This window comes from Haliaeetus leucocephalus, unplaced genomic scaffold (assembly GCF_000737465.1).
Source record: "Haliaeetus leucocephalus isolate CR32 unplaced genomic scaffold, Haliaeetus_leucocephalus-4.0 Scaffold339, whole genome shotgun sequence".
Classification (NCBI taxonomy): Eukaryota; Metazoa; Chordata; class Aves; order Accipitriformes; family Accipitridae; genus Haliaeetus; species Haliaeetus leucocephalus.
Genome location: NW_010972775.1, coordinates 23947691 through 23960019, shown reverse-complemented (window position 1 = coordinate 23960019; position 12329 = coordinate 23947691). Strand labels below are relative to the sequence as shown.

General features: G+C 53.4%; 1 protein-coding gene across 1 annotated transcript in view; it reads right to left on the bottom strand.

Annotated features, from left to right (window-relative positions):
• Positions 1-291: 291 nt before the first annotated feature.
• Positions 292-12329, bottom strand: part of GDPGP1 (GDP-D-glucose phosphorylase 1) — a 13767-nt gene continuing 1729 nt past the window's right edge. Inside the window, 14 exon segments of the mRNA XM_010572330.1 lie at positions 292-530; positions 1238-1592; positions 3208-3421; positions 3696-3920; positions 4396-4584; positions 5551-5735; positions 6278-6503; positions 6645-6730; positions 7861-8004; positions 8286-8442; positions 9782-9912; positions 10449-10567; positions 11829-11963; positions 12236-12312. Of these exon segments, the coding sequence (XP_010570632.1) occupies positions 292-530; positions 1238-1592; positions 3208-3421; positions 3696-3920; positions 4396-4584; positions 5551-5735; positions 6278-6503; positions 6645-6730; positions 7861-8004; positions 8286-8442; positions 9782-9912; positions 10449-10567; positions 11829-11963; positions 12236-12312 (2482 nt within the window).

The following is a 12329-nucleotide window of genomic DNA, read 5'->3' as shown; positions in this document are numbered from 1 at the left end:
CGGGGGGACGAGGGGCCCACGACGGGCAGGCAGCGGGGCAGCCTCCCGGGGGGCTCGGCTGCTGCCGAGGGGGGTGCCAGCCCACGGCTTGGCAGCGGTAAAGCTGCTGTGCTGCCCGGGGGTGCGCAGCAGTGGGAGCCCGGCTGGGGCCCAGAGTCCAGTCAGGGGGTGCAGACAACCGGCCCCTGGCTGGGACAACCCTCCCCGTCCAGCAGCCGTGGTTCTTCGGCGAGCACCCGCAGGGAGGAAGGCCGAGCGTGGGCGTCCCCTCTGCCACATTACCTGTGCTTTTCACGCTGCAAGCGTGCGACGCACCAGCACGGTGCGAGGCACACGTGTTCTGCACGTGGGTGGCAGAGGAGATGGTTTACTCCTGGACTGCAGCACAGCTGAAGGTGCCATCGGATGTGGCATTCCCCGTGCTGGTTGGGGACCCCGGGTGAAGGTGCCGTTGGCGGTGGCATTCCCCGTGCTGGCTGGGGACCCCGGGTGACAGCTGCCTGTGTGGAAGGACAGCCTGCCACCTTCACCTGGAAGAGCACAGGCAGATATGGGGGGCAGGCAGACACCGGCAGCTCTGTGTGTCAGCAGCCTGCTGCCACCTTCTGTGATGGTGCTGGGCCCTGCCCCTGCTCCTCCCTGCTCTTAAGGCTGCCAACAGCCTAAGCCAATGGTGGGGGAGCAGGGGGGGAGGTGGGCAGAGCTGGGTGAAGGTGTGGGTGGTGGGAGCGTGGGTGTAGTTCTGGAGGGGACGTGGGCAGCAGGGAGCAGCAGGGAGGGAGGGAGGGAGGCCTGGGGAGAGGCTGGGGGCCGTGCTGCATCACCACGTGTCTCCTCCGTATATCCCACAGCTAACGTGCCCCTTTGGCTGTCCTGTCTGCTGCGCTTCTGACCCGACTCTGAAGTACTTCGGGCTTCTCGCGTTCCCCATCCCAGCATATCAACCCTTGGTCCTGGGAAACCACCCACTTTCTTCCTTGCCCCAGCAAATGGGACGCTACCGGCCTCGGGCAGAGACTTCCAGCGGTCACCAGTTCCCAGAGAAGAGTGCGGTGTCACCTCCACAGGGCCTGAGCACCCCAGGGACTCTGAGTTCTATCCATCCCACCCGTTCCTCCCACCCCAGCAAGGCCAGGAACATCCACAGCTCCCAAGTGTCTGCCCATGGCTCCGGCTCACTGACTTGAGCCTCCACGAGGCAGCCACTTAGAGCCAAAGGAAGGTAATGCATACTCACAGCCTTCAGCCTTGTTTCCAGTGCCAGGGAGCCACTGGCCTCCTGCCTGCAGCCTCTTGGGTTTGGTGCAGGGCTGGGTAACTGCTGCCATCCGTGCTGTCTGGCCCCGCAGCCAGCCTGTGTCCTGTGCCCAGAGGCCCCGCTTGTGGCAAGGGATGCTCTGGCCTCGAATGGAGAGGGTGCCTGCGGCAGCAGGATCCGAGCCTGGGATGGCTGGCAGCTCGGTGTTGGCTCTGGCATTGTGTATGAACTGCCGTCCCGAAGATCGGACTGGACCTCCCAGGAGTGAGAGGGAGTTGTGCGTTGTTAAGCAGTGGGTCTCCTGGCCCCCAGGCGCCTCCCAGAGAAACTGTGGCTGGAAGGAAAGAAAGCAGCTGCGGCTTAGCTCTGGAGGCCTTGGCAAGAGACAGGAAGGAAAAGTCTTCTCTAGTTATCTATGGTCGCTCAGTAAAGCGTCACCCTGCACTTTCTTCCCAGGCATGGCACAGTCACTGTCCCAGATTAACATCATCTAAGGGGTCACAGCAGCTGCCTGCCTGATCTGCCTGCAGCAGTGCTGAGACACTCATCCTCTGCCCATAACAGTGGGCTGAGCTGGAGCAGGGTTTGTGTAAAGACATGCCAGAGCAGGCTGGGAAGACTCAGCGATAAAGGATCTGACCCACTCCCAAATAATCCTTCACTGTTGAAAAAATTAGCGAGATTTTAGGCAGAGTTTGGGTTTCATGTTCCGTTCTGCTTTGGTAGAGGAAAAGGCAGCTGCCATTAGTTCTTACAGATCAAATCCCATCTTAGACTTAGTTTGTTAAATTAAATGGACTATTTCCAATTTCTCCTAAGGTACTAGAAGACTCCTAGGTCCTGAATAATTCCTACAGCTCTGGTGCCTTGACTTTGTCTGCATCCCCCTGAGGTACGTCACCCTTCCAGCCAGGAGCAGGCCCCCTTTCTGGAAACAGATGGGGTGCCACTGGAAGAGGCAATGGACCTTGCACAGTTTTTAATGAATCGCAGGTCCAGAAGTAGCCCATCCCCGACACAGCAGGCGACAGCCACCCTCAGTGCTCCAGAACAGCCCTTGTCACCCAATGGAGCCCACAGGTAACAGACTGTGGGCTTCCTCGTCTGGTTTTAGACCAGTAGCCCGGTTTGGGAATTGGCGTGGCAGCCAAGACTCAGTTTGAGACAACCATGCAGATCTCTAGGTCCCAACCCTGGTTCCCCTGGTGTAATTCTCTGTGAAGCCCAGCTTTCCTCAGCTGTGTGCCTTGAGACTGTCTGGGATGCAGCAGCAGCAGTGCTGAGGGTTTACACTGTAGTGTGCTCTGGCAGAGCAAGGATGACTCTGAAGGGGGAGCCCCAGACTGAGGGCTGAGCCCTCTGGGGTTTTAGGCACATGCACTAACTGGTCACCTTCCCCATGTGGGGAATGGTGTAATGTAGAAGGCAAGATGTTTAGGGAGAGGCATTGTTTGCAGTGCAGAATTCACTTAGTGATTTTTTTTTTTTTTTTTTTTTTTAAGACATCCCCATGCTTCCCTTCAGGCCCTCTTTGCTGCGTGCACTCCTTTACCATGCTCCTAGCCTACGCAGGAATTCATTTTATTCAGCTAGAATCGCACTACTGCCCTGAAGCAGTAGCTCACACTAAGCTGTGTGCTGGGGACAGCAGTGTCCAAAACGCAGTATCGCTGTGGTCTGTTCTTTGGAATACTGGGGAGAGGGGTCTTCTGGGGAAGGGTGCTCAGGGGCTCTACACAGCTGACTGGCACAGCCCCAGTGCACCCACTCGAAAGGGAAAAAGTCAGTAACTGTATGAAAACCCACAGACCCAGATGCTACATTGGATCTCATTTAACTGAGCCACACCGGAGATGCTCAATGCCCATGGCTCATTCCTCAGGATCCTCCCGCGAATGACTTTCTCCTGTGTTGGCCTTGCAGGATGGATCTGGGCAATCTTCAGTTACCTGGTGTTTGGGGATAACAGTGCAGGATTTCTGGGTGTCAGCTGGTCTGTCAGTTGCGGGGAGCAGCTGGGAGAGCTGATCTATGATGCCCAGGCCTCGGATAAGGTTCTCACGTTGCAGAAGAGCATTTACTCGTTTCTTCTCCTCATCTTCCACAATATCCTGGGGTTGCATAGAGTCGTACTGCATGCGCCGTAGCTTAGGAAGGAAACACCTGAGTTACAGCAAAGTTGAAGCTGTAGTAATGTGCAAGGGAGACAAAGCCACAGACTGCTCCGAGCCCTAAGGAGAATTACAGACTTCGAGGTGGAGTGGGATGAAGATCCTGGTGGGAGCCACAGCAGGGAGGCGACAACAGCGGTGCTTGCAAGTACCTCCCAGCACAAGCTGCCAACTCTCTGGACTTCATGAAGGGGAGTCCAACCTCGTAGTCCTGTTCCTTGGGAGACACCCACGGCCCAGCACTGTTCCCAGAGCTATGTTATTGCCTTTGAGAGCCCTGTGAACAGCCACTGACAAAACAAGGTACCTTTCTATCCCACATCCTGGTGCTTCTATATGTGAGGCGGGTCATAGGAGCTGTGGTTTTATTACAGATCTGGGATTTGTCCCCAGCTGACTCTCCATGCAGGTCTTCTTTCCTCTCTGTTTTCTTCTTCCTGGTAATGGCTTCCAACTTTTCTTTTTTCAGGCGAATTTCCTCCAGTTGCTGCCTGCCATACAACAGTAGTCTTAGTCACTGGTACGAGAAGAGCCATAATAGCAAAAGGCTATTACGAAGCCTTCAATCTGAGGACATTTTACTGCAGTCAGAAGTTCTGTAGGGAATAGACTATAATAGAAGTGTGCCAAGAAATAGGCCAGGAGTGCTTTTAATAAAAAGAGACTCTCACCGCTGTGAGAAATGCCCTTGAATTAGGCTGTGCCGGCCAGAAGGGTGGAGGACACTTGCGATATGGTGCTGCCAGAGTCCAAAAGTCAATGGAATATTGCATTTGCCTCTCAAGGCTACATGCAAAAGGAAGTTGCTTTGCTATGGTGACACAGCACATGCAGACTCCTTCCCTTCCACCTCTCACTAGCTTGCTTACATCTGTAAGCAGCAGAGTTGCTCCCAAGAAGGGATCATAAGCAAGCAGTCTCTATGCCAGCCCTATGAGGAGTAGGTTTTCCACAGGGGCAGTGTACCTGGCACACTCCTCTCGTGCTTTGGATGACACTGTTTCCTGGAAGAGGGAGCCACTCTGCTTGAAAAACGGCTCATACTTCTCTGTTCCACATGCTGGATAAATGCGCCGGTAACCGCCCAGGTGTGAGTTCTCGTACTTTTCTGCCTGGGACAGCCAGGCAGCCTGGTTGCTCTCTAACTCCTCGCGTCTGCAAACCGGGAGAAAGCACAGGCAGGGAGCTGTGATAGGAGGATCCAGGTGCTGTCCTGGCTGAGGGACAAGGGCCTAGCTAGCACCTTCCCCTGTCTTTCCCCGTTTGGGAGCCTGTTTCACATGGGTGCACTGCAAGGAACCAAGACAACCCACACTTCATCTTCTCCCTGTAGAGTGCTGGTGAAGCATTTACAGATCTGTCCCCTGCCACCCAGGCTCACACCCTGCCCCTCAGCCTTTTCACCCAACTACTCCAGTTACAAGGGAAGTTCAGTTAAAATGGGCCTATTCAAGGCGTATCTGCCACCCTGCATGCTGCTGGGAGCTTTCCTCGCTAGCAGGGAGCTCAGAGCAGCCGAGGCTGCAGGCGCAGGCACAACGCAGGGCTAACACACTCAGCGTCTCCAGCCCAGAGTGATCTCAGGTCTCCTAATTGAAATGGGAGCTGTAGGCAGTTCCTGCCTCACCCTGCATGGCAGGAAAAGCCCGGGCAGCAGGCTAATCTAACATGGCCTCATGAAAGGACATGCAGCCAGAGAAGGGGGGGAAACCCTCAGCCCTGAGAAAGGAACCCTTCTCTGGAGAAGGGCCCCATGCCCCCGGGTGCTCTTGGTCCCTGAAGCAGTGCTGCTGTCCATCCTGCGAGCTTCACTGAGAGCCCACAGATGCTAGCACTGCCCATCGGCACTGACAGACGTGACAAGCAAGACGCAGCTCAATGGGGATGACTCTGTACAGGGCCCAGAGCACCAGGTGTCTCGGATCTCCTAGCACCAAGAGATGAGCCCTGGCTCTTCCTTGCAGGATGCAGATGGCTTGGGAGAGCTCTTCCCAGAGGCTGTATAGTGCCACGGCCTCTGGGAGCTCTAATTTGGAGCCAGCTAGCCTTGGTTTTATCCTGCTCTGCCATGCCCCATCCTTTCTCACTGGGGATGTGCAGCACTGTGGGGAAGAGCAATACCTGGATGCACGGAGAGTCTGATGGCCCTGGAGGAGCCGTTCCTTTGCCCGCTGTTTGTCTTCCTCCAGCACCTTCCTTTTGTTACAGGCATGCACGTTTATCAGGTTGATGGTATCACAGAGAAGAGCATCCTTCACCTCACGGTCTAGGGGAGAGTCCGTGGTGAAGCTGGGAGAGTGGTTCACCTGCCAAAACAAGCAGCTAATCTAACCTGGCAAGTCCCAGCTCCCAGAAAGTGCTGCCAGCAGCCAGCTTGCTGGCCCCCAGTCTGCTCCCCCACACACTTTCCATGGATGTTCTTCCCTGTAACAGCAAGAGAAAGCAGGAGGCTGCAGGCAGAAGCTGGTTCTGTCCTTCTGCAATGTAATGCCCATCCGCGCCACAGGTCATTCAAATCCCACACCCCACAGGACTATAGGCATGGGGCAGCTATCATAAATTCAAGACGCTTGTTACAGGTCAAGGAGTCCTAAGGTTCAGGAAACTCCCTGCTGTTAGAGAGGGTGTACAGGGAACAGGTTCTTAGATCCCGCTTAGCCTACAGCAGGTTGCTTGGCTACTTGTCTTCATAGCCTGTTCAATTTTGTGAACGAGGTGGCCCTTTTTAATCAAACGAGTTCTGTCCCTCCCACCACCCCTTGTTCTGGAGCATTCCCCAGACAAGCCAGCTCTTGGCTGTCTGCTGCTTCCAGAGTTGCTTCAACACAGGAGGAGACTCCTTCCTCACCTCTAGCAGCCAGGGCTTCAACTTTCTGTCTACCAAAATGTCAAAACCCAGTATCTCAAAGCAGGCACAGCCAGTCGTGTGGTTCGGAAAGCAGCTTTGGTAATTGTGCTTCACAACAGGGTGAGCTGAAATAAGAGTCTTTATAATAATATCTTCAATATCTTCCCAGAGTTTTGTTGTGTTGTAGCTGTTATCTGTCATCCAAGCATTCAGGGTGGACAGTTTCCTGTGTGGAGGACAGGAGATGATAAGAACTGACCTGTGATAGCATGTTTGCCCCAGGAAAGATGGAAGTAAACCAGTGTCCCAAGTGCAGCTTTCCTGCAGGATGTGCACAGGGCATTGGGGTACATGGACAAGACAATACCTCTTACTGCCCGTCATGTCATCCTGGACAAAGTTTTCATTATGTTTGTTGATAGCATAATTGGTCAAATGCATGCAGATATCATCCTGAGAGAGGAACAGCAAGATACTTTCATTTACTCTTAACCACAGAGCATAAATAGAAACAGCCCCATTAGCACTAGTCTAGCCACCAACTTCGCCTGCTTCTGCCTCTTGTCTGTGGCGGTGACTTGCAGCAAAGAGTTAATCATGCTGGTGATTCCTTCTCTAGCCAGAAGTTAGAGCTAAAAGAGCTCTACCCTCTCTGCTCCTCTGCCCTTATCTCTGCGGGAGAGCACAGGAGTCAGCTCCACAAATGCCATTCCAACTGTGGCCTCACTGACAAACAAGGGACTCCTCAGGACAGAAGCTGCAGCAAATTTCTGCAGATTCTTCCTCTTCTTTCACTCACCCAAAGCAAAAGACGTCTCCAAGACATGCACATAGTGGAGTGAGAGAGGGCATATACATATGCAACTCTGGGTCAAGCGGGCAGATAACCAGAAGCCTGGGGTATCTCGGGGCAGCCTGTGACTGTAGCACAGCAATCCAACACTACAGTCCATCCTCTGTTGGGATTTTACAGGTTACAGACTCCTGCTTGGAGGTGGGCACGGCCATACTCTGGCACCTTCCCTTCCCAATTCCTTCCTCTCCCTGTCTCTCCTAGGCTGTTCCACTACCACCAGATAATCCCCAGGTCCCTCTTTTCTGCCTGAAGTGCAGGCAGACAAGGAATGGCGTGGACTTGAGAATGCTCATAAAGGCAAGAAGCAGTAGGAATGTTGCCCAGACACACCATGGGATCTCCATCCTTGCAGGTTTTCAACACCTGACTGGGTGAAACCCCCAAGAAACCAGATTTGAATTTACTGTTGACCCAGTTTTGAGCAGAATGTTGGACTCGAGACCTTCCAAGGTTCCTTCCAAGCGAAACAATTCCATGATTCTGTGATAATGCCAGTAAACAGCCCAAATGTGGGGCCTGGGAGCAGATCTACTTCAGGCACTCCTGAAATACCTCCTGTGAGGAGGAGGAGGAGGTATAGAGGAAGGGGAGAACAGGAAAGAAGAAAGCTGGGTCCCATGACACCCACCAGTCCCTGCCTTTTTAAGGTCTGGGATGCCCCTACGACGAATTAGGGACTAACACCTACAGATACTATGCGAGTTCTTTGGAAACTTCCCTTTTTTACCAGGTTTCTGCTGCTGGGATCGATGTACCTCATGGTGGCAAACCGGGCCAGACCCTCCTTGTAGACAAAAATCCTCAGCGGGTCACAAGATGTGACCAGCACATAGATACGCATGTCAAATTTAAAGCCATCAATGAGGAAAGGCTGTGAGAAAAAAGGCAGGAGCAAGCATGAGCAAACATTGCTAGGTGTGCTGCCGATTCCTTAAGGTTGGCTGCTCTATCTGCTTTGCTTCCTTGGCAGCTCAGCAGTGATGAGAAAGGCAAGCTTTTGCCGTGCCTCTGCTGTGCTGCAGCCACCCCGGTGCCCCTGGCAGATCCAGGAAGACAAGAGACAAAGGGCAAAGGACACAAGGAGGATGTGGGATGCTGGAAGAGATGGAGGTTGCAATCCTCCACCTGTATTTTTGAGGCTGTCCCCATTACCTTAGAGATATACTGCTGACAGATCATATGCTCTCCATGTTTGATCTCCTCTGGATTATGCGTTATGAAGATACCTCTCCCTTGGCAGCCGCTGTCTGGCTTGCAGATGAATGTTCTGTTTTTCCTCACACGCCTGTAGGCCTGGAAATCTCCATAGCTGTGCAAGGAAGGGGTAACTGTTACAAGCTGCAAAAAAACCAGCCTCTGTTCTCTCTCATAACAGTTAGGTACTCAAACTATGGTGCTGTGGGCCAGTACAGACCAAACTTCTGCAGCAGAGGAATAGTACACCTATTCCTGATGTACATGAGTTACAAATTGGCCCTAGGTGGGCCCTAGCCCACCATCTCTCTAGTGGGCACCACGTTTAGGGGAAGAGAGAGGCGAACAGGACAAATCCCTGAAAACAGTGCCAAGAGCAATCCAAGTCCAGGAAATGCAGCCTGGAAAAGAAAGATGACAGAACTAGGTCTGTCTTCTCCAGAAATGGGAAGACTGGGAGTACACATGGCAATCACCTTCCTGCACATGACACGCTATTAGCAAAATGCAGCAAGCTGCTGTTCTCCAAGGCCAGTGCAAACAGGAGAAGTCGTAAATGCTGATACTTCAGCAAAGATACTTTAGGTCAGATACTAAGAAAATCATTCTGACCATGAGGAAAGTTCAGCTACAGAACAGGTGACAGGAGCCCAACTTCGAGATCTTCAGGAAACAGTAAGAATAAAATCTGTCTAAGACTGGATATCTTGTCTCCTTGCAACCACCCAAACTCCAAGTGCTCTTTGGTCTCTTTCAGCTATGTTTCTATCATTGCTTGCCTGTATATGATCAGAGAAGCCAGGCCTTCTGCCCCAAAGCTTGAGTAATTTGGTGATGGTTTACGTCTAACTGTATATGTACTAGCATAGTGACCTGTGCTGTCCCACTACCCTCCACCATCAGTGTGCTCCACTGCAGCGGATGGCAGAGGTGCAGGGGGCTGTGAAGACAGGCGTCACAGTCGGTGGGGTAGAACTGCCTCATGCTCCAGTCCTGTGCCCTCCCTGGGTGAGCGACTGGCACTGACCCACCCGGTGGGGAAGGGAGCCTGCCACACTGCCCTGCAGTTGCCTCTCCCATTTGCCCTGAGCCGCTGAGAGGCCTTCCACCGAAACACCAGTTTACACTTCCCACTCGCCTGCTGCCCTTTGGCTTTCCGGGCGGGTCCTTCTCCCCAGATTTAGCCCTTTGGCACGCGGTCTGCCCAGCAGCAAGCCACACAGCACAGAGGACACCATTCCACGGGCTAATTCAATCTAACTGCAATTAAAGATGTGTGAAACTAGAAACGTGTTTCAACACCCCATTCCCTTCCAGGGAAGGTTATGAAGGCCCAGGCCAAGCGATGAGATCTCAGAGAGGCCCCCCATCCCTGCCCTGGCTGTCAAGCATAGTGGTTCCCACTACCTAATTTCATAGCCCTGTTCTCAGCTGCATTAATGCGTATCACTCACTCAGCTGGCAGGCACCAAGTGCGGGGAAATATATTGTACTCCTTGGGGAAGAGCCTGAGCATGCGGTTAAGGTTGCGAGCCAACAAGTCCTTACGGCAGATCTCTATCATGCCTGGAAAATGGTTGATTTTCTGAAAGAGGTGCAGACAAAAAACAGAATCAGCAAAGCAACAGCAGGGATCCTCCTCGAGACCTGAGGAAAGCCCGCGTACGGAGAAACTGGCCTGCAGAACAGGAAGCTGGGCCTGCAGTTGCCTTGAACATCTGCTGAGGGACAAGATTATGCTACAGCTGCTTTATCTGAACTTCACCCATGTGATTTATCTGCTTGTTCCATCTCAGCCCTGAAGCTCTCCCTCGCTAAAATATCGCAGCTTCAGGGAGCCGTTTGTCATCAAGAACCATTTATTTCATGCTACATTAAAGGGGTTGGCGGCTTTCCAATTCACACTACTGCCAAAGCATTGCCAATGGCACCGTATCAGAGACACAACAGAAGTAAAGGCTTGTGAACCTGCGCCCTCTGCTACTGATGCAGAGAAGGGGCACAGGTGCTAGCTGGGACACTGCTGTTTCCTTCTGCAACACGCTGTTCCACTAACAGCCCCCGTCTCACCCTCCCTCCTGAGCTCTTCCGACTGGGCAGCCTTTGCATGGGAGTATTTACCTGAAACCGCTTCATTTCCATGACGCGCTCCAGAGAGACTGAGTAGTCCGTCCAATACACTGTCCACTCCTCATTCTCTCCTGCTTCTTTCAGCCCACAGCGTAATACTGCCCGCCGCACTGTACCAAAGCAAGCACATGACAAGGGGCCCGGCAGAGGATGTAAGTACCAGGGGTTATTAAATCCCCAAAATAACCAGGGACGGAGTGTGAAACAAAGATCTCCAGGCTGCAATTCTACTCTCAGAGATGCAAGGTATTGGCGGGACCCTTCAGGAGGTGTCAGAAACACAAGCTTTACCCAGCTAAACTCACCCCCAGCCTCTGGCTGCAAGTGTACTGGGAGCTATCAGCCCTGTAAGTCCACAGTCCCAGAGCACTTCCTGAACCACAGCAGGCTTGAATCCGCTGTGGGTCTGACACCACATGGGCAGATACAAATCTTCTGAGGGTATGAGTGTCATCTTCAAAATCAAAAGTTATTTGGCAGCAGAACACACAAGCTCTGGAGCAGAAGGCTGCTGCCAGGATGGTTTGTGTAAGTGCCAATTCTGAATTTGGCCTCTCACAGGGCTGGGGAGGCGATGAAGGTCAACACACGTTAGGCACCGTTGTGAAACGGTTCTGGTTCCTGTGGCGCCCGTGCTGCCACACCACCTCCTGCTGCGGGTACCCATCCACCTCCTGTCACCAAACTGCCCAAGCACAGCCTTAGGCAAAACGCACCTGTCCCTCTTTATAAAAACGGTGTTCCTCGCACAGCTGACCAGGCTGTGACCTTCAACAATGCCAATGCGGTTGCACTGCTACGACAGTTGTTAGCAAATAGGCTGATAACATCCATCAACTGCTAGGAGTCTGTTCGTTTAAGATACAGCTTGTGGCAGCAAAGAAGAGCAAGACAGGAGAGGGGACCAGCTCCCTGGAGCATGTCACAGGAGATGGACAGCAAAGGGAGAGGTTCCAGGTACCAATCCTACCTGTTCCATCACTGGCCTTATGTTAAACAGTTGAGAGCTCTCACATCATTTCCCCAAGCACAGGTACCGATCTTGCATTGTAACTGCCCCTAACTAAACCCTTCTCGCCAATCTTAGCAGATGTTTGGCAAATGCAGATGTATGGGGAGGGTCGAGGGCTTGCACTGCTGTTGCACATTTTCTGTCTCTTTAAACCAGAGGGCACCTCAGTCCAAAGTGTGAGAAACTGTACTTTTCACAGGGGCCCAAGTCGCTTGCAACCACTAAATACCTAAACCAAAAGCAACTGTGCAGTGGAAATTCGGTGGCAGCACTCCTCCCTGGCTGAGCAGACACCCATAGAGCTTGCCATGTGTCGGTGGGCTGATCCAAAGGGACACCCTGCAGCATCTCGGACTTACCGCTCTCGTACTTGCAGCTGGTCAGATTGATGGAGGGAACACTGGAATTGAAAGAGAGGACAGAACAGCTGCTCAGCGAGGAACCCGGCCCGTCCCGGGCACGGGCGGGTGGAAGGGAGGGAGACAACCGCCTTCCTGCACACACACAGGCAACTTGCGCCCCACAGAGCTAACAGGCAGATCTGATCTGGAGCCAACGCGAGCTCAACAAGCTGCGAGGCAACAGGGCAAAGAGGGGTCCTGAATGCAGGGTCTTTCCTCGGACATGTCACGCTTGGGATTATTGGGACAATTTAGGGGAAAGAGCATTTATTTTCCGATTCAGAAGGTCCAAGGAAAGCCTCTCTGGGGCCAAGGACCAGAGGGCCCAGCTCAGCATTGCCCCTCGGCGTCGGGCAGGGCCGGGCCCTCGCTCCCGCAGCCCCGGGGCTGCGTCCCGCCGGGCTCTGCCACCGCGCCCGGGAACGAACGCGAGTCCGCCGGTCTGTACGGCGGGGGGGA